The following is a 22,907-nucleotide window of genomic DNA, read 5'->3' on the forward strand; positions in this document are numbered from 1 at the left end:
TACCAACATTCCTACTGACTCCCACATCACATCTTCTGACGCCTGATAGCCCAGAGTTAAGATTCTGCTATTTAATTAACTGCTTAATATCCTAAAGCTCAGACAATTATTTTTGTTTCCTTCAAACCACCACTACCCCCACAAAAGTGGCTACCTAGATAAGTGCTGTCAAATGAGGGAATCAACGTTTTCTCCATCTTTAAATCAGGTACAAGCAAAAATAATAACAATTTATTTTCTTGTTATCCATTAATTGCATCTATGTGCATGATATGAATTTAATGTCATTTTGTTCAAATCATCTGTGAAGAATATTATCTTGTGTGAAATGTTTTAGTTTTGTAGGGTTCATCCTTTTCAAACTGGAGTAACATATGACTAAATGCCAATAACCTTATGTTTTTATAGCAAAGAGTAGGGAGGGATACAGTAGAGGTTTATCAAGTTTGTCTAACCACCTTAAAGCCATCCAGATTGGTGACCAATTTGTGGTTGTAAGCTTCCATAGATTACTAACAATTTTCTGTGTGAAAGCTTTTTAGCTGTCCCGATTCTCCCACCATTCATTGGTTGACCTCAAGATCTAGTATTATGGAGGAGGGAGAAGAATTTTCTTTTTTACCCATTTTCCCAACCAAAAAGCCAAGCAGTGTAACCTTTCCTTGAAGGGAATTTGTTCCAGCTCTGTGTTTATTTTGGTTGCCTCCCCTCACCCCTTTCTGAACTCTACAATGTACTTTTTGAAGTGTGGCAACCAGAACTGTATACAGTATTCTAAATGTGGTTTGGTTGAACTATAAATATTTTTGAACCATTACAAAATTGGTGGGTTTATTTTTAATCCCTTTCCTAACTGATCCCTCATATGGGATTTGGCTTTTTCTCAGCTGCTGCTCACTAAGTCAACATATCCATTGAGCTATCATGACGAATGCAGGTTATCTTGGGCTTGCTGATCTGAAGGTTGGCGGTTCGAATCCCTGCAATGGAATGAGCTCCCATTGCTCTGTCCCAGCTCCTGCCAACCTAGCAGTTCGAAAACATGCCGTGCAAGTAGATAAATAGGTAGGAAGATAAGTGGCATTTCTGTGTGCTCTGGTTTCCATCACGGTGTTCCATTGCGCCAGAAGCAGTTTAGTCATGCTGGCTACATGACCCGGATAGTTGTCTATGGACAAACGCCAGCTCCCTCAGCCTGAAAGCCAGATGACTGCCACAACCCCATAGTCACCTTTGACTGGACTTAACCATCCAGGGGTCCTTAACCCTTATCTTTATTGGTCAGTCATTGTCTGCTATGACCCCATTGGGTACATGTGTGCAGTCAGGGCTTTTTGTCTCATAATGCATCACCTCTCACTTATTAACAGTGAACCATATTTGCTATTTTGTTGCCCATTCAGCCAGTGTGGAAACTCCCTTTAGAAGTCTGTCACAATCCTTTTTCTCATTTTGGCACTTACATGCTAGTCTTGACTAGGGAAGGGATTCCAACAAATGACAGCATGTTCCCTCAGATGTTCCCTTAGATAATCCAGAACTTTGACACTAGAATGTTACAGAAAAGGTTTTATTTATTTAACAATTTTAGTCACAACTTTTTGGCTCGGATTATTTAAATCATTTTTTCTCCTTTCTACTTGTTTGTTTGTTTTTGTTGTATTGCTCTATTCCTAAGTCACACCATAACTATAGTTCTCCGTGCAATTTTCAAAAACAAAATACTTAAACAATTTAAAATTCCCCATCAACAAGTATATAATCAGCTAAAGCAGCACTAGGACTATTATTATAAATCAGACCAGAAGGCTAAAATTGACCCATTCAATATATACGATGGTTTAGTCTCAAGTTTATAATGCATAGTAGTAATGCCACATTGATGTTTCTTTCGTCGGGGTCTTTTGGTTACAGTTCAATGATGGCACAATGATCCTGAATGAAAAAGAAAATATCTCAGGAACAGTTGTGACAGAGTTTGTGCTGATTGGATTCTCTAGTCTGCAGAAGATGCACCTGCCATTGTTCTGCCTCTTCCTGGTCATATATGTGTTGTCAGTAATTGGCAATGGTCTGATCATCCTCATAATACGCCTCGACGCCCGCCTCCATACCCCTATGTACTATTTTCTCAGCAACCTTGCCTGGTTGGAGATGATCATCACCACCACAGTCACACCTAAGATGCTCAGCCTTCTCATCACAAAGAAAAACACCATCTCCTTCTTTGGATGTGCTGTTCAGCTAACACTGTACTTCCTTTGTGGGACCACAGAAGTTCTCCTATTAGGAATCATGTCTGTGGATCGCTACTTGGCCATCTGCAACCCACTGCGCTATACAGCCATCATGAGTAACCAAGTCTGCATGCTGATGATGCTTTTCTGCTGGTTTGGAAGTTTCTTTTGTGTTGCGATTAGTGCTGTTTTCAAGACAGGCCTTCCTTATTGTGGCCCCAATGTCATTGATCATTTCTTCTGTGATACTGGTCCCTTGTTAAAGTTGGTCTGTGCAGACACCACTCTGGTTGAAACCGTAGAATTTTCCTCATCCTGTTTCACACTCCTGAGTTCCGTCTCTGTGACAGCTGTCTCCTACCTGAGCATTATTTTCACTGTGATCAGGATGCCTTCAGCGCAAGGCAGGAGGAAAGCCTTCAGCACATTCAGCTCCCATATCACTGTGGCCACCCTCTATTATGGCAGCTCCATATTCATCTATGTCAGACCACCTGGAAGTTCTTCTATGGATTTTAATAAGGTGGCCACTGTGTTCAACTCTGTGGTAACTCCATTCCTTAATCCACTTATCTATAGCTTTAGAAACAAAGTGGTCAAGGATGTGCTAAAAGATGCAGTGAAGAAAATTGGTGCAATATTTAGGAAAACAGTCGATTAGGCATCTCTTGCTTCTTTGTCACTCAAGTTCCTAACTTAACTTAGAACCTTTCTGTTATGCCTTGTCAAATATCATCCTTTCTCAAGTACTTCTTAGAGGAGATGGAACTGCAAAAGTGCTTTGGATAATAAATATCAGCTTTTTAGTGTCTCCTTCCTTAGCTGCTGCTAACAGAGCACCATTTTGATGGCAGCACATAATGTACAATCCAGCTTTCACTTCTGGGGTCACTAGCACCATCAGACAGAGACCTAGCCCTCACAAAATGAGAAGACTGGCGTTCTAGTCCAAACTGTGATCAGTAACACCTCACCAGAATGCCCAATATTTATGACTGAGTTATCATTTTTGTGGACATTGTCATACTTCAGTAATTGCTTTCTTCTGCATCTTTTAATATCCAGAGTACCAAAACATTCTTTAATAGCAGGTCATGGTGTTTTAGTCTTAAGTAAAGCAATAAACCATGTAAAAAAGTTGAAATAGTTCATTTCTTCACAGCTTCTTTTCAGTTCCTATAAGTTCTGGAGATGGGGTGAAATATCTTAATGAATGCACTTGGTTTCCCAATAAATATAAGAAATAATCATGTCAGAAGACTTGCAATAGACATTGCATCCAGGCAACAGTAATCTGGTAAATGATGTAAATCAGGCAGGCATTCCCACAGGAATTTGATGGCCGTGAGGTTTAACTGTATGAATTATTGTTAAATGCCAATATTCACTGGGTTTCTGAAATGTTAACAATTACTATCCAAAATCTGGTGAATGTTACCCATACTAGTTTGCTTAAAAATGTTTATAGTCATATATATGAGTATTCATATATATGTATTTGACAAGCAGGGAAGTGTGCAACCAAAACCTTGATGTTCATAGAAATTGACAAAATTTGCATGTAAATGTTGACACCAACACTCATCAAATCTGAACATTTCCCACAACATGGGGGGGGGGGGAGGGAGCTGTGAACCTTCTTCATTGCTGCTCATTAACAACAGCTCTCTGGGAAGGGAAGGAGAATGGGTACAAACTCATGCCATCCACTTCAGATTTTCTACCCCCATCCAATAATTAAGGTTCTAGATTTCAAATATCAAGGAACAAATGTAGTAGAAACAGTTGGAAGCTTGATGATTCCAATTATATAATTGTTGAGCCTATAATTTAAAATATACTTGGTTAATATCTAAAAGCAGCAGGTTCTTGCATACCTATGTATATCTACCAACAATAGCATCCTGAATATAAAATTTTATAGTGAAGTTGATTGTTAAAAAGTTTAACAAATGTTACAGAATAACTAGAAATAACCAGTATATTATCAGTTTGTTTTAGTTTCATTCAGAGACATATGGTCTCCTAACACCCTTGGGAGCCTGGGAATTTCAATGTTATTGTCTAGAATCTCTAAAAGTTTCTGCATTCTGTATTCATTCCAACTTATTTGCTCCCCTCCCCATGAGAATAATTAACTTACTACAACTTCATTTCAATTCTATTGCTCCTTTTCATTAAAATGCATTGCTTTATACATTCATTAAGATTTTCCACAACCCTCTTGACTGCAAGTTCTTTTGAGAAATGTAGGCAAAGACAATTAGAGTAATTGTCTTCAAGGGGTTTAAAGGGGCATGATGCAGCAGTTGTGCATGTAGAATTTTTCAACTTTCATATTCCAAAAATGAGGGGTGCTAAAAGGTTGTAACATGACTTGGGAATTCAAACGGTATTGTTATTAAATTGATTCAATTTAGTTTTGCTTGATGAGTAAAATGTGTGTAACATTCTATATAAATTATTTTAAAAGATTAGCTGACATTTTCAGAAGGTAAAATTAAATTCTTTGGTTTTCTAAAAGCAGTTCATCATCAAACATAGAGAAATGTGCAATCACTGAAATAATAGTGGATTTGAATTTCTTGCACCTTAAAACATATTTTTAAGAGCCCTCACTGAAGAAATTTGCAAAAATTAAGTTTCATCCCCTAAAATGGCACTGCATTGCAGCAGTCTTTCAGTGCAGCTAACCGGTTATGTGTATGGAAGCTCAGTTTAGGATGCCTGGAGTTCCAGCATGAAAGGAATGCAGAATACAAATATAAAACACGCAGCAACCACTTGTATAGCATATGTTTTTCATAGGACAAGTCCCAGATACAATCCCTGAATATTGCTGGAAAAGATCCCTGGGGAGCCTCTGTTAGTCAGCCTAGACAATGCTGAGAAAAATAGACTGACTTGGCAAAGGGTACCAGCATTGTCCATGAGGATATAATACAACTCCCCCACAACAAACACAGCCTCTTCTCTAAAGTACTTTTTCCAATACTACGTATGAGAAGTATTTCTGCACATAACATGTGTCCTTTCTTGAAACCCATTTTGCTTCAGGATTTTTGTATAAGGTGAACCTACCCCTTGCATTCATGACAACAGTGTTTTCCTCCCGGTCATAATTAATGTTCTCCTGTATAAACACCTGATGGACTTGAAAAATAAATTGCATCACTAGTCAAGGCACTTATTTGACCTTCAAACTTGCCATTGCAGACAGTGGAATGGATTCCATTTCCTCATTGGGAGGTTTTAAGCAGAGGTTTGATGGCCATCAAACATGGATGCATTGCAAGTGATTGGACTAGATGACCCTCAGGATCCCTTCCAACTCTACAATTCTGTGATTCTATGATTTTTTTTCAGAATATTTTGACTCTGAACACTGTTTTTCTATCTAAGAAAAAGTGCCCATAAATCCCATTATTTACAATTTACAAACAATTGCACCTATGCATCCCACTTTTATACACTAGTAAGAATCACATAATGTGGTAAATACAGAAACGGGACTACTACAATGGTCACACCTGTTTCCACTTTATTTGTGAAGAAAAATATGTTAAGCATCTCTTTGCATAACTACAGAGTGACTTGGTTGCTTGGTTGCCATAGGAACTAATGATTGGAAGGGGAGCAGAAGGGCACAGGCCCTCCCAATGCCTTCTCCAGGAAAGAGAAAATGCTGCCTGCTCCGAGGTTTTTGCCTCATGTGTTGGTGGGTCAATAGTAAGCACCTACCTGCCAATGGGGGTGGCTGGTGCCTGGACTGAGGGGGGCATTTACAAGTGCGCCCGCGCGCACACACACACACGCTCACACAAGCATGCTCACACACTCACAAACACACACACACCTGGCTAGCTAGAGTGTAATCTACATAGGCTGAGGCAACATGTTGATATCCCCTTACCTGCAGTCCCTCCTGTTCATGTAAATTATGAAACTGATTTGTAAAAATGTTACACAGAAAAAATACGAGAGACATTACACATACTTCTGTTAAACAAGAAAATCTTTAATAATAAAGCTCAGTGTCCCCCCCCCAAAAAAAATTATTCTTCCCACTGCAACTTTGGGGCATACCGGGGCTAGTGTGATATGAATGAGCAAGATGGCACTTCCTGTGTGTGTTGTTCCCCCTGCAATCACAATGCAAAATTTTGCAATGGCGGGGGATTCAGCAGCTGTGGGTAACCTTCAGGGCAGCTACAAAGAAGACCCACCAGGGTTGTGAGTAGCCCACATGTTCTTTAGACTTTTGCCTCTGTGGTGGTGGATGGAAAACCCTGGCACCTGGAGGATCTGGGGAACTCAGTCTATCTCTGGTCATGGCAGTGAGATCAGACATCAAGGTTTCACACAGCTGAATCTCAAGGGTTGTGATAGGAATCCCCATGTGATTGTTCTCATTTCAATGATCCACAAAGAGAATGAAATAGGCTACTGTAATCAAGTACTGGTATGTTGTGTTTAAAATCTGCTCCAGTGGGCAATTAATTAACAGTTCAGGGTGTATATGGATATTTTCTCTTTTTGCTGCATATAATTTTGTAATTTTCACTAGTTAAATCAGGATTTTATTTTATTTTCTTTATTTGTATTATTTTCTTATTTTTTAATATACAGGGTGAATATTTTAAAAGAGGACCCGTGGAACATGAGTACTCTGTATTCAAAGGGCCTCTTTTAAAGGACTCACCCTGTATTTCGACGGCGTCAGACCAACACAGCTACCTACCTGAATCTAGGATTTCTTTTGTCAGACTATGACTTGAAAGGCAAATGGTGATGATGAGATACCTCAACATAGTTTAATAGCTTTCAGTTTATGGTTTTGAAGTTGGAGCCATACAGAAAGGGACATGGCGAGAGCAGCTAAACAACAAAGATAAACTAAACTATTTCTGATTTGATCAGCTTTTGAGTTTCTCATCTAGAAAATCTGGAACACATTTCCTTGCCTTCAGCTGTTGCCCCACTCCAACCACCTTGTGTCACTGCAGTGCTGTAAGTATTGATGGTTTCATATTGTCATCCATTTTAGAATTCATTCAGAACATGAGGCCAATTCCCTGCCTCTTCTCTACTTTGGAGGCAGTTAGCAACAATGAATGAAAAGAAAAAATATGGGAGTGAGCAATGGTTTCCATGATCAACAATATTTTAGTATGCTCTTTCTTTGGGGGATAAATGTGTTTAAAGCAGGTATTGGGAACCTTTCCCCCTCCAGATGTTACTGAAATACAACTTGGATCATTACTGGCCATTGACCATGCATGCTGGGGCTGCTGGGAGTTGTAGTTCAGCAATATTTGGAGGACCAAATATTCCCCATATCTGGTTTATAGCATGTTTGAGCCATGGATTCCATGTCTATTGGATCTCCCTGACTTCAACTCAGCCACTGTAAAAGCAGTCTGTGGGTTAGCTGGCTATGGGGTTGTTCATAACCAATGCTAAGATGCATTTCATTGATCTTTTGTTCTTATTTCAAATTTCTATACGAATCCTCATATTTACTTTGATTTGTGCATTAGACAAAAACTTAAGGCAAATGATTGATGGGCACGATGATAGTAGTCACAAATGTTGGGTTCCTTGAAGTTTATTGCATGGCTTTGGGGGGGGAAGAGGGAAGTGAAAAGAAACTTCCATATCTCTCATGACATTCACATAAAAATTCTGAAATAATAATAATATTTATATCCCACCCATTTGACTGGGTTTCCCCAGACACTTCTGTCTTTAAAAGACAGAATATACAGACTATAAATAATCCAATAAATCAATAGAAAACAACAACAATCAGTTTACAGTTATATCTGAATTAAAATAACCACCAACTCCAACAAATTTAATCAACCCCAATCCAGCAAAAACAAAACAGAGGAACCAAAATTTAAACAAAAATGTTTGAATATAAATTGTATGGATTTTGTATGCAATTTATTTGTTGCATTTTCTATTTTAACTAAAAGCTGTCCTAAGATCTTGAACACTCTAGCAAAATGAAACAAAAGACAGCCTCCATGCACCAAGTCTTTAGTTAGTTGGTGATTGTGTGCATTGAAGTAAGATTCAGTGTTCTGTTTTCTGAAAGAGGAATCGTACCAAAACTACTTTATCAGAAATGTTTGGCCCAGATTTCTTATATCATTCTTGTTCTTTCACTCTTTATATTGTGTCCAGCCTCATATCCACAATCCTTAGTGACATCAAACTTTTGTAGAGGGGTTCTGGTTACAGTTCCATGGCACAATGATCCTGAATGGAAAAGAAAATATATCGGGAACAGTCGTGACAGAGTTTGTGTTGCTTGGCTTCTCTAGTCTTCGGGGGATGCAGCTGCCACTGTTCTGCATCTTCCTGGTCATGTATACATTATCATTAATTGGCAATACTCTGGTCATCCTCATAATCCGCCTTGACTGCCGCCTTCACACGCCCATGTACTATTTTCTGAGCAAACTCTCCTGGCTGGAGATTATCATCACCACCACAGTCACACCTAAGATGCTAAGCCTCCTCATCACAAAGAAAAAAACCATCTCCTTTTTTGGATGTGCTATCCAGATAACACTGTACTTCCTTTGTGGGACCACAGAAGTTCTCCTGCTTGGGGCCATGTCTGTGGATCGTTACTTAGCCATCTGTAACCCACTGCGCTACACGGCCATAATGAGTAGCCAGGTCTGCATGCTGATGATGCTCTTCTGTTGGTTTGGAGGCTTCATTTGTGTAGCTCTTGGTATCATCTTCAAGTCAGGACTACCTTACTGTGGCCCCAATGTCATCGATCATTTCTTCTGCGACACAGCCCCGTTGACACTGTTACTCTGTGCAGACACCACCCTGGTTGAAAATATTGAATTTGCCTCATCTTGTTTCACACTCCTGAGCTCCGTCTCTGTGACAGCCATCTCCTACCTCTGCATCATTGTTACTGTCATCAGGATGCCCTCAGCCCAAGGTAGGAAGAAAGCCTTCAGCACCTGCAGTTCACATATCACTGTGGCCACCCTCTATTATGGCAGCTCCATATTCATCTATGTCAGGCCAGCTGGAAACTCTTCTATGGATTTTAATAAGGTAGCCACTGTTCTTAACACTGTGGTTACTCCTTTACTTAATCCAATTATCTATAGCTTTAGAAATAAAGTAGTCAAGGATGTGCTAAAAGATGCAGTGAAGAAAATTGGTGCAATATTTAGGAAAACAGTTGATTAAGCACTTGCTTTCCCAAACATCATGGATTGAACTTGTGACCCCTTAGTACCCTTGATCTTAATATAGTAACCTTTCTGATCTGCCTTCTCCATTGTCATGCCTTCCCAAGATTGATAAGGCCTTTGGACAATAAATATCATATGTTCAGGGGCTGCTTTCTTCAGTTCTCTCTTCTTTTTCTCTACAGACAGAGATTCTGCACCAGCAAAATGAGAAGGCTGCAGTGTAGGAACTCAAATGTGTATGAGTAATTCATTTGTAAACTGAGCAGGCAGGGTCAACAGGATAGAGGAAACAGGAATGTTTTGATGGAATATTGATGGAGGGGATGAACAAACTGTACCCCAGGGCAGACTTCTGTAATCTTTCATAAAATGGCACCCTGCACAAGGCCAGAATTCAGCACCCCAAAAGAGATATTCATGTCTTTTTTTCAGCTGGAACTCACGAGAACTCCGTTTTGGCATCTCTCAAGTGCTCGCCATTGCCATTATAAGAGAACAAGCTTTCATTCATTCATTCTTTCATTCAGCTAGGTGTTTATGGTCAGTGTTTGAAATTCCCATTGTTCTAGGCGCTTTTGCTAATTTCATTAGCTCGAGCAGTTTCTGAGCTCTGGGTGCAGTACTGTGCCTAAGATTTCAGATTAAAACTGCAGACTGGGAGGAAAGGAGAACCTTTTTCTGCCTTCCCACTTCCAGCTACTCTCTGTAGGCTGGAGAAGAGACCCTCTTAAGAATATTAGGGGAAGGACTAGATCATGGGAAAAATTAACATAATATTTTAGCTGCAGTTCATTCATTTTCAGCTTTGTATTCTTCTTATAAAAAAGTGTGCCTAGACATTCTGTTGTGCCCATAACCTAGGTTTATGGTGCCATTAGCTCATAGCTTTCATCTGTGAAGCTGTGTAATTTATCTATTTGCCTACCTTAATCAGATAGCATAAGGTTATAACACAATATCAGGTCTCCCAATAGCATACAGCATCAACTTTAATACTTCACCTCTCAGCTTTTTATTCCAGACAGCTGCAAATCTCAGAATAGGGTGTTCTAGTCTGACATCTGTATAACTTACTGTCACATAGATTGATAAAACACCAACCTCATTTTCTCCCAAGGTGAGATAGGAGCCTTCTCCCATAATAACCCATTTAAGAACCATGAATTGATTAGGAAGACAATAATAGACAAAAATGGATACACTATATGATGTGCAGACATACTGCCAATATATTCATTTTGTTGTGTTTTTATTATGTTGGAACCCACCCAGAGTGGCTGAGGCAATCCAGTTAGATGGGTGGGGTATAAGCAATAAATTGCTGTTGTTTTCAATTATTTGTATGACTAGTTTAATAGTTCATTCAATTCCATGGGTTGAATGCTGGTGGGGATTTATTCTGCTTCAGTTCCCTCCCTCCTTTGTTCTGGTTTCTTTCTCCTTTATGCACCATCTCACTCCATCTCCCCTCCTGAAGTCAGAACTATGCTTTTAAATATTCTTATATTCATATAAGACAATGCGATATATTTTATTCAAATTCTGTTAAATGATGACATAATATATGCAAAAAAGTGTGAAAATCAGTTCATTATTTGTAGCTCTGCTTCTTTGTAAAATGTTATGTAATTTCTGGGTATGATGAGTTATAGTCACTAACTAAAGGGACAATATTCCAGTAAATGTCAGGAATGCTTCTGTCACAAAACATGTGATTGACATCGTAACATGACCCAGTATGGTATAGTGCTTAAGAGCGTTAGGCTCGTAATCTGATGAACTGGGTTCGTGTCTCTGCTCCTCCACATGCAGCTGCTGGGTGACCTTGGGCTAGTCACACTTCTTTGAAGTCTCTCAGCCCCACTCACCTCACAGAGTGTTAGTTGTGGGGGAGGAAGGGAAAGGAGAATGTTAGCCGCTTTGAGACTCCTTTGGGTAGTGATAAAGCGGGATATCAAATCCACTAACAGCTGACATTCACAGATTTCGTCAGGGGTTTAATACTTTTTCATTTAAATTTATTCATTTAAATTACATTTAAATTACATTTAAATTACATTGACTCTCATCAAATTTCTTTCTTATAATGTGTGTGCAAACATAGGGGAAGGAAAATGGAAACCTATTTAAAATCAATAACTTTTAAAAATATTTCTAAATCCATTCCATGTCACCTTTATATGCATGAAGGAAGAATGAGGACAAACACACATGGCCCACTTCAGATTTCCTTAATAGAGTCAAACATTAATGTATTATTAGGCTATTTTAGTTCATTTTGATGATACAGTGGTATCTCGGGTTACAGACGCTTCAGGTTACAGATGCCACAAACCCATAAAAAGTACCTCGGGTTAAGAACTTTGCTTCAGGATGAGAACAGAAATTGCGCGGTGGTGTGGCGGCAGTGGGAGGCCCCATTAGCTAAAGTGGTACCTCAGGTTAAGAACAGTTTCAGGTTAAGAACAGACCTCCAGAACGAATGAAGTTCTTAATCCGAGGTACCACTGTATTTGGTCTCCTAGCTCCCTTGAGAGTGGTAAGGCTCCAACATTATTTTCTACAACCTCAAATATGTTCTGCAGTCATTCAAAGCACTTAATTATTTGTTTTAGTCCCTGTGGGATTAATTAATATACCCCAACTTCATTACTATTCTATAAGGACAGTTCATTAAAATGTGTTGTACTAAGATCCTCCATAACTCTCCTAACAAAGAAAAGGTTATTTTGAAACCTGATGATCATCAATAGAAAATGAACAAAACCAATTCAGCTGATCTTAACAATAAGAATATTCCACCAACCCTAATTTAAACATATAAATATTGATATTTCATATTCATATTATTTAATGTCAGATCCAGGTTGGCCCAAGTAGTCTCTCATATGTGGCTAACAGAATGAATTAGCCAATTACCTGTAGGAATTTTTGGAATTTGCATTTTGCATTTTGGAAACAGAAGTTATTGGATTATTGAACTGGCCATTACCTTTGTCTAGTTGGGGGAAAAACAAACAAAAATCCATTCCAAAAGAGAAAGAAAGTTGTGGTGTACTGTGGGTTGATGTAAGATAGCTGTACCTCTGATAGCTTCTATTTATTTCTACACTCCAAAAATAGAGACCAAACAACATCTGTAAATGAGTTCCTAAATTCTTGAGCACTGATCATCTGTTTTTAAACCTCAATGAAAGAAAGATTTCAGCTTAGAATTCCAAACCAGTAAAGAACTCACATGAGGATCTCAGAAGAAATGTATGACCCAAGCTACTAACATCTACTTCATTCTCCTTCCTAAGTACTTCTTGCTGTTCAGTTCAGGCTTCATAACAATTATATAACATTTAGGAAAAAAGATACAGCCCAATAATCCAGCACTAGAGGCTAAAATGGAGAAGATCTCCACAGCCACCATGTATTTTCCCTTTGTGCTCAGGTAAGTTGGCACAAAAGAGACCCACACACTGCAAAACACCAACATGCTGAAAGTGATGAACTTGGCTTCATTAAAAGTGCTAGGCAATTCCCTAGCAAGAAAAGCCACAACAAAGCTGACAAGAGCCAGAAACCCCAGGTACCCAAGAACAGAATAAAACATAGGGACAGACCCTTCATTACATTCAACCACAATTTCTTTAGCCAAAGAGCCCATGTCCAAATGGGGGAATGGGGGAGCACTACAGAGCCACACAGTACAAAGAGCTCCTTGAATGAGGGAACAGGAGAAAACAATAGAAGCTGCCAGTCTTTTCCCCACCCAGTTCCTTATCCTGGATCCTGGTTTTGTGGCGATGAATGCTAAAACCACTGTGATGGTTTTTGCCAGCACAGAAGAAACAGCCACAGTGAAGATGATGCCAAAAGCTGTTTGCCTAAGGAGGCAGGTTACTTTCTGCGGCCTTCCAAAGAACAGCATGGAGCAGAGGAAGCAAAGCAAAAGGGCGATGAGCAGAGTGTACGTGAGACCACGATTGTTGGCTTTAACAAGGGGAGTTTCCTTGTATTTAATGAATATTTTAAGCACCAAAGCAGTGATCACAGAAAATGAAAATGCCATGAAAGCTAAAGTGATGCTCAAATTTTCATCATAGGACAGAAAGTGTGACATCTTGGGGAGACATCCATCTTGGTCTTCATTTGGATATTGATCTTCTGGGCATTTTATACAATTGCCCATATCTGTAGAGGAAAAGGCATGATCACAACTCAGTCAATGAAACTAGCACATGGGTAGATGTCTGAACTATACAGAATACTGGAAAAGCAATGTTCACAATCATGCAGAAAGAGACTTCTGCATGTACATATGCCTTCAAAATTCCCATATCTAAATATAAAGTTTAACACTGCAAGCTTTATCATCTAAATCCACACAAACAGCAGATTGTAATATGAGAGGTAATAAACCAGGGACGGAAGTTGAGGTATGTCAGTAGGGAAAGGGGGAAAGTGAAACTTGAATGTAATGTTATTATTATTATAATTATTATTATAAAAATGATTAAAAAATAAAATAAATCCACACAAACTTAACTGAGCCGCTGGTGGTGAAGGGGGAATCATGTTCATGGGATAACATGGTTGACACTTGCCTTTTGGATTAGAAATCTTCCCTTCTGCACATGGGTCACAATCGTAGCAACAGAATGGCTCCCCCTCCTTCTTTTTTCTCACAAACCCTGGATGACACACGTTATTACACACAGAAGAAGGTGGTGTCTATTCAAAAATGCAATGAAGGAAAGGGCTAGTATACTGAGGATGTGCATCAATTGGTTGTGTGCTACCTAGATTACAAGGCAAATAGGAGTGGTCTGAGTTTTTCTCATGCCCAAATTGAGGGTGTATTGAGCTGGATCATGAACACTCTAATGGTCTGAGTCACTCTGGTACTAGGTTGCATAAAAATTGCCACATTTCTAAAGCAAGGGCTGCATTGTTTTTCACATGGATATACTGTATTTTGCATTTGTTTTCACCACCATCATTATCTCTTTGTAGGGGGAACATAGGAAAGAATCATAGGAATCTGCCATTTACTGATAGATACATTGATCCATCTAGCTCAGTCTTGTCTTCTGCCTGCATACAAAACAGATGTTCTACTGATAAACTATGGCTCTTCCTCATGGAGAGATCTATCCCAGCAAAAAGTAGCTGTATTCCCAAAACTCCATGGGGTAGGAAGTAGCCCACCCACATCAATGATTCTTGGAATAACAGGGTTTTTACTGGGCCATGACATTTTCCCTACCCAACTCTTTCTTGAGGATCAATGAGCTCTTTTGACCACCCCTCCTTCCCCTATGGGGTTCAGTGAAGCAATAACTTTTTTCCACGTTGAAGAGGCTATATCTGCAAAATACAGATACTAGATGAATCTTGTGACTGGTGCACACCTGTTGTATATTCTTATCTCCATGGATCAATCACATTGAAAGTAATGGCATAAGAGAGGACACAGGTTCGATGCAAAATAAGTTCATCATTTCTGGGTCAAGAGATGTGCTCTCCTACAATGCACATTACACAAAGTTTCACTGTCCTAATGCTTGCTCCATTGAGGCCTTATAGAAGGCTAGTGACTTATATGACAAGGGACAAATGAAACACGAACTATTCTACATATTCCCCTTCTAGTTATTTCTAGCTTAATAAATATTTCAATGCAGTTCATATCTTTAAAAAACCCTAAAGACTAAAATATGTGTTATAAATGAATAGCTTAAAGAAATACATTTTCATTTTCCCCCCATTCTAAGAGAAAATGCATTTAAATGTGTTCCTTGGGCTTTTTAACATTGCAAATTAATCAAAAACGGCCAGAACAAACTAGGAGTGGTGCTCTGGACTGATAATGATCCTCACTCTGTGCCGATCCTCCTGCCCCATTGCTCTTCAGGACATGTATGTTCTCTATTTACATTTTTAAGAATATTTGCATTAATTGCATTCTAACCATTAACATCATGCTCAGTTTGGCCAATAACCTCATATGGCAAGCAGGTTCTCTAAGAGGAACAAGCCAAAACCTCATTGATTCCATGTCCTACATAACTCCACTAGGCTTCAACACAGTGTTTGAATAAAGGACATAACAGTTTGCAAAATATCACTTTATTACATACCAATAGTTCACAACATTTCCTATGCTGAGTTGACGACAGGTGCTCTGTACTCTCCACAGAGATCTACTTTAAATTGTTAAAGTTACTTATTTGGAAATCTCTCAGGTAAAAGAACTGTGAATGAGTGTTTCCATATGTTTTAAAGTGAAAATTTCCCATAAGTTAGTATTTTCAAATATATTTGTAAACCACCTGAAAGACCTAGATGATTGGATATAAATCTGGCAAATGAATAGATACATTGAGGATTCGTACTAGAATATTCACTAATATTTTGTACCTGAAACCAAATGTCAGACCATACCTGGTTAAACACTTTGTGCCATGTGATGATCTCCTTGTTAATGGTGAACTGTCTGCCTCCCCATGGACCCATCCTCCCTACTTTCACCTTCATGAAAGATCTATTTGGGAAAGTAATCCAGTTTATAATATCAAATCCACTTTCTAATTCACCTTTTTCATTCAGAGACACCTGATCCCCAATGCTGTTATTAAAAGAGATGCTCCTCAAGAAATGATGAAGCTAAATTTGAAGAGGTAAAATCAGTTTAAATAAAAAAATAGATAAGAGACAACCATAAAAATATTTTTACAACGTCATTCAATTTTTTTTTTTGCTTATTTTGGTCATACCTATAGTCCACTTTTCTAACCAGCAGGCGATACAAGACAATTTAGCAGCAATATAAAAACAATAGTTACAATCAAAAGTATGTGCCAATGAGAAGATTCAGTTGAGACATGAATCAGTGCTTTGCAATGTAGTTTGATTCAGTCTGAACTGATTTGGAGGCTTCTCCATTGACTGAGGAAATGGGGGCACCTGCCTCATTTTTCTGTCCTCCATTCACTTCTTAGAAATAAAAAAAACACATAAAATTTATTTTCCTTTTAACAAAAATAGATGTAATTTGAACAGCACATAAATTTATCCACAGCCTTTGTGCAAGGCACCTCTTACATTGATTTTGGGGTGGAAAGAACAGAAAGGGGACATACTTTCCTGGGTAAGATTGTTCTATCTAACTATAAGCTTGACCTGCCAGTGAGAAACCCCACTCTTGCCATCTGCTCTTTCTTCTCCCACCATCCCACCCTGGTATCAGGTAAGCTTGGAGCAGGAAGGAAACTGAATCTGATTAGAAAGCCTCATCCTTATCACCTTTGTCAATTGTGGGCCAATTTTAGCAGGTTGCTGGGAATGAACACCTGTCAATCAGCTGACATCACACTGACAGCAGGTATTGATTGTTAGGACCACAAAGCACCATTCAGGGCTTCCAAAGAGCCCCGTGTGCTACTTTAAAACACTGCTGATCAGTTGAGGTTTACAGTTATTGTCTATCAGCTGTGATGTTGAACCTGCTTTCTGCGGAGATTGGCTGTATGTTTGAGTTCCCCACAGGGAACCCAGTCATACAACCAATCCAACATGCTCAAAGCTGATAGGTAGCAACTTCAGTCCTGCTTTCTGTAGGGATCAGCTTCACAGCAAGGAATTCTGACACACAGCCATTCCAACCACATATCTATCTGGGGAAAAACTGGGAAATTAAAGCTAGGTGTTTGGTGCTGTGGTTAACACAGTATTTAAACATAAAGGCAGTTGGCTGGGAGGCTGCCTGCTCTTGATGGGGTTACATTCCTTCTGAAGGATGAGATACGTAGCTTGGAGGTATTTCTGTATCCTCTGCTGTCACTTGAGGCTCAGGTGGCCTTGGTGGTGCAGAGTGCCTTCCATCAGCTTCAGCTTATGGCCCAGCCTAACTTCTGTTGTCTATGCACTGGTAACCTCTAGGCTAGATTACTGCAACATATTAGATATAGGGCTGCCTCTGAAGATAGTGTGGAAGCTTCCGCTGGTGCAGAATTCAGCAACCAGGTTGCTCACAGGGACAAGACACTTTGAGCATATGAAACTAATCCTGACTCCGCTGGCTGCCACTTGTCTTCCTGGCCCAAGTCAAAGTGCTGACTTATAAAGACTTAAATGGCTCAGGACTGTACTACCTCAAGGACTGCCTCTCCCCATATAAACCACCCTGGGACATGCATTCATAATCTGAGGCACTTATTCATGTGCCTTCTCCACCATGAGAGGAATGGAGGGTGACAACATGAAAATGGGCATTTTCTGTAGTAGTTCCCTATTTGTGAAATGCTCTCCCCAGGGAGGTTCATCTAATGACTTCATTATATATATATATATATATATATATATATATATATATATATATAGACGCCAGGTGAAAACGTTCCCATTCAACCAGACATTGGGCTGATGGATATTCCAAAGCCTTTTAAATATGTTTGTGGGAAGGGCTGCAGTTATTGTTTCATTATTTTTGTATTATTTATTTACTTCTGTTTTTATTTTGTGTTTTATTCGGAGATGCACACTGAGATATTGTAATGAAAGGCAGTATATAAAATTCAAATAAATATATTGCTATGGAAGAGATTGAAACCCAGCAATTTACTTCCCCCTCTAAGCCACAAGCTAATAGTGTTTTGGATGAAATAAATATATATTAGCCAGGGTCAGCCCACCTGATTTTGCCATCTGACGCAAAACAAGCATGTGGTGCCCAACCCCATTGCCCAACAAAGCCTCACTTACTGGGGTCTTGCAGCAGTGGTAAAAGTCGGTGTGGTGCCCGCAGAGCTGCTGCCCCATAGGATTCAACAACCTGAGTTGTCTGCCTCAGGCCAGCCATGTATTACACATTTTCTCATGATTGTCAAAATGCTTTGCTTAATTAAAAATTACCTGCCATGGTTGTGAGTTTGGAGGTGCTGCCATTGTTTTTTGCTTGAGATTTAATAAATACATTGCATGTAAAGCATGGGCTAACACGTAGGCAGCGTTGTATATACTGTAGCTTTGAGGAGTCATGCTCATTTCAAAAAATGGTCCTGGAAGGCTCTCCAGCTTTTCCTGACCTGTGCAAATTCCATTGCTCTCTACAGACTCCTGGGAATCTGAAAGTAAGCAGTCAAAGGCCTGCTCCCAGAAGTCCTTGATAAAACTGTCTCCACGGAGTGAGTAAGGATTTAAAGACTGAAGGAAATGTTGAAATTCCTCTATCTGATTGGTATGAACAGCAAAAGACAAGGCTCCCTGAAAGACTTCTATACTCCAGTTTCTGTTAAACTGTAGTGCTGGGAAGTCCCACTCAGCTGTCAAGATCCATACTCTTCCTAGAGATGTCTCTACCATATTTACTGTTTGTATTTGATACAGCAAGAATATAAAACGAAATATAGCTGCAGTTTCTGCAAATACAATAACTGCTTTTGCTTTGTGATCTTTAACAAAGCCGGCTATATCCCCTGATGTATGGTACTCATTAAGCAAGTTGGAAAAGTCTGTCGGAGATGGCATTATGTCAGTGAAAGCCAAACAAAGGCCATTCTGGGAAAGCTTTGGAACCAAGGTCTGCACAAAATTCTCTCCTTTATCATTGCCTGATGTAACTATCCCAACCCATGTCCACTGGAAATGCAGAAGTAATTGGATAATCAAATGGTACTGATACTCTTCATTGGGAACCACACGGTAGATGAAAGGGAACTGGGTTTTCATACTCTGAGAAGGACCAAATAAGAAATAAGAGACCTGCAAGAAAATAAAATAAAAACATATTGCTGAAAACAGATCAGAAGTGTAGGGTGCTTTCTGAGAGGGTGCTTTCTGGAGAAATATTATTGCTTTTCTCTCCCACATCAATTTCTCTCATTTTTTAAGGGTTTTGAAACTGATTTGTCTACATTACTTCATGGTATTCTAAAATATTATGACTATTAACAGCAGACTCTGCATCTTGCAGTGCTGAGGATCCTGAAAATGATCGGTTCCATTCCATTCCATAGTTCTAGGGCAAACATTGGACATGACACTCTAACTCATCCTTCAAGCAGTCCCCAAAGTATTTTGTAAAGGCAGAAATGTCTCTGTCTGAATTCTAGGATGTGAAAAGCAGAAATGATGAGAAGGCCTTTCTTGAGCTAAGTCAATACACCACTGTGAAAAACATATAGGATTTGTGACTCCTTGTGGGTAGGCACACAGGACAATCATTCACTGATTGGTATTCTTACCCTCTCTTCACTGTAAGGTCCTGGGTAAATTACAACATTGTGAAAATGCAATATTAAAATCAGTTAGAACAGTAAGCCTGTTCCTACCCAGATAGGGCTTGAGAACATGTCGAACCTTTACAACAACTCCTTCTGCAAGGTTTGGGAGAGCTGTTTTCATTTGTTTGTTTGAGACTCTGTCCTGCCATGTGATGCCCAAAGTGTCCCTGATGCAGCACATGTAGAAGGCACTGAAGCATTGCTCCTGGTGGTTGTAAATTGCCCACAACTCACTTCTATAAAGCAACACGCAATCCTAGTAGAACTTCATCTTGATATCGGTAGTTAGAATCACATTCTCCCATACCCTTTTGGGGAGGTGAGCTGTAGCTGACTTGCCACTATGCTTGTTCAGTTCAGAATCGATTAAGAAATTGCTGGTGATGGAAGGAAACAATCTTCTTGTGAAGCTTAGATGGGAACCCTGTTTTGTTGAGCAGTGTGCAGAGTCCCTTTTGGCTGCCAAGGCCGAAGGCCTTCATTAGGTTTATGAAGGTGATGTAAAAGAGGCACCTGTGCTTTCGGCATTTTTCCTGCAGCTTACATAGTGAGAAAATCATGCTGATTGTTAACTTCTAAGTTCTAAATAGTGACTCAGGAGAGACTCTGTCAGTGAGATAGAAATTTCTAATATAACCTACCGTATTTTTCGCTCTATAAGACGCACCAGACCATAAGACGCACCCAGTTTTTGGAAGAGGAAAACAAGAAAAAAAATATTCTGAATCTCAGAAGACAGAACAACAAGAGGTATTGCTTTGCAGCGAAAGCAGCGATCCCTCTTGCTGTTCCGGCTTCTGGGATAGCTGCACAACCTGCATTCACTCCATAAGACGCACACACATTTCCTCTAACTTTTTAGGAGGGAAAAAGTGAGTCTTACAGAGCAAAAAATATGGTACTTTGTTTCTGCCCCTTTCTCTTACAGTTTACCACAAAAAGAGCACTGGAACAAGTTTAATGGCCTTAAATTCAAAGAACCGTCACATAAGGCAAGATATACAACAATAAATACATTCCCACCCACCCACCCACCCACTCAATGTTCCTTTACAAGCTTCTCTATTCCTCGCATACATACCTGAGGAATCTTGTAGGGGCTTAAGATGGTAGCCATACAAAGGGAGGTTTCAGAGTCAAGTCCCCCAATGACAGCTATTATATTCTTCTTTGTATCACACTTGTAGTTGGGTACTATTTCTTTCAATTTGAAAAGAAGGTTCAGTGTAGTCTGGTAGGTCATCTTTTCATTGAAGTAGCTGTCATAGATGTGTAATCCTAATGTAACATTTGGTAAGATCTTGGGATCCTCGTTAATCTCCTTCACTGCAAACACCAAGGCTAGGACATGCTGGTAATATTTTGTCACTACACTGTAAAGAAAGCATAGGCCACATCACATCACAATAATGTTCCAGATATCATGAACTGCTTGCCATGTTCACATTGTTCTTCCACAGGCATCTGCTTTCTGGCATGCACATCAGTAGAGTATAAAGCTTTAGAATCAATCTACACACACAGCTTCAAAAACATGAAAAATGTAAGCAAAAATATTGTGGTGAGTTAATTGTTTTAAATTATTTTTTAGTATTGCAAGATGCTTTGTTTGGCTGATAAAAGGAGCACAGTTAGACTCATAGAATTGTAGAGACGGAAGGGACTCAGAGGGTTATATAGTTCAATGCCCTGCAAGACAGAGCTTGTCAACCTTTTTTGAAGGTGGAATTGTGTCAAAGCATCCTTCAATCAGTTCTGCCTCCGTGTTCATATTTTAAAATCAGATTATAGAGAAGGCAATGAAATAAATCCTGAAATAAAGAGTTGTAGGAAATCCAGAAATGGAAAGAACTAATAATAATTTTGTGCCATTTCATATATTCTTGAAATACCCCTGGAAGCAAAAACAAAAAGGAGAAGAGTATATGATATATAACAGAGTACTGCAGATAAGGAGGTTAGGTGGATATTTAGAAATCTATAGAGAAATGGCAGACTCCTAAACAACTGCCTATATTCACAGTAGACCCACTGGAATTAATGTACTAAAGTTTCTCAAATGCATTGATTCCAGTGATTCTTATCTGAGTATGACCAAACCTAGATATAACACTGTCTTTCTGTTATCTACCTGTGATTGTTAGAGTGTGGCCATGAATATTTTTGGGAGTAAAATGATAAGTTCCTTACAGGACATCTTCAATAAACTTTGAATTGGGGTGTTGCTCGAAGGATATAGTGTCAAAAAAGGAGAAAAATTGTGAAAATATACTGCCAATGATGAGGTCACCTTGCTGATAATAATCATGTGGGATCTGGAGGGCATCTCTCATGTTGCAAGTAAAGGGAGGTGCCTTGCAATCAGTTAGGGGAAGAAACACCAACCATACAATCAATAGGCACACCAACAAGATCAGCATTACAACTGTAGGTGTGAATCTCTTTCTTCTGTAACAAAATCCACTGCTCCAACCTACTTATTTAGTATACAATGTTCCCCTATTTAGAGCACACAGTCACAATGTCTCTACATTCTACTGGTTAATGGTGACACTTTGCATCCTATAAAACTCCCAGCAGCACTGCTTGTCCAGTCTGCCACCCTGCAGTCTGAAAAATAAAGGCACATTTCATACCTGTTTTCATCATGATTGCTTTTTATAAGAGTAGTCACTGAAAATACATGCCATCTTTGGCAAGGAAGAATATTGCCATAATTTTAGATAATTTTAGATAATTGCAGGGTTCATAATTAGGTCCCCAATGCATTCTGCTCATAGAGAACAGAGCAGCTGAAGAAAACTTATTTATTAGTTGTAATCTCATAATTTTTGTTTATGGAGTCAGGTACAGCACTAGGATGTGGTGTGGAATTATCCCCAGATAGTATGGACAATGGTGAAGTTAGAAGACTCTCAGATGACCCAATACATGACCAGTCATAACCTAAAGCAGCTACACACAAAAATGCCACCATGGAACTTGAAACAATTTCAATTTTGTGTTATCTGGAACTTCATATTTGGCCTCCTAGTGGCATATGAGTCAATTATGTGCAAAGGAGCTTGTATATGCATGGTAGTGATTGTGTGGATTATTTGCCTTTTATGTTCCATGTTACATATTGGGAGAACCTTCTGCTCTAATGCTGTCCATCAGTT

General features: G+C 39.2%; 3 protein-coding genes across 3 annotated transcripts; 2 read left to right on the forward strand and 1 right to left on the reverse strand.

Annotated features, from left to right (window-relative positions):
- Positions 1–1,929: 1,929 nt before the first annotated feature.
- On the forward strand, positions 1,930–2,898 carry LOC310662168 (olfactory receptor 6M1-like; the record flags this gene model as incomplete). The annotated part of the gene is made up of 1 exon (XM_083408939.1): positions 1,930–2,898. One exon carries the CDS (start codon positions 1,930–1,932, stop codon positions 2,896–2,898), a length of 969 nt encoding a protein of 322 aa, XP_083265065.1.
- A 5,600-nt stretch (positions 2,899–8,498) lies between these two features.
- LOC310662169 (olfactory receptor 6M1-like) lies at positions 8,499–9,467 on the forward strand (the record flags this gene model as incomplete). Its single annotated transcript, XM_083408940.1, has 1 exon — positions 8,499–9,467. The coding sequence occupies one exon, from the start codon at positions 8,499–8,501 to the stop codon at positions 9,465–9,467; it is 969 nt and encodes a 322-aa protein (XP_083265066.1).
- Positions 9,468–12,752: 3,285 nt separating this feature from the next.
- On the reverse strand, positions 12,753–22,079 carry LOC310662170 (vomeronasal type-2 receptor 26-like; the record flags this gene model as incomplete). Its single annotated transcript, XM_083408941.1, has 6 exons — positions 12,753–13,654; positions 14,068–14,194; positions 15,908–16,129; positions 18,377–19,225; positions 20,828–21,119; positions 21,937–22,079. 6 exons carry the CDS (start codon positions 22,077–22,079, stop codon positions 12,753–12,755), a joined length of 2,535 nt encoding a protein of 844 aa, XP_083265067.1.
- Positions 22,080–22,907: the final 828 nt, after the last annotated feature.

This window comes from Podarcis tiliguerta, assembly GCF_965153285.1.
Source record: "Podarcis tiliguerta genome assembly, chromosome: 13".
NCBI classification, from domain to species: domain Eukaryota; kingdom Metazoa; phylum Chordata; class Lepidosauria; order Squamata; family Lacertidae; genus Podarcis; species Podarcis tiliguerta.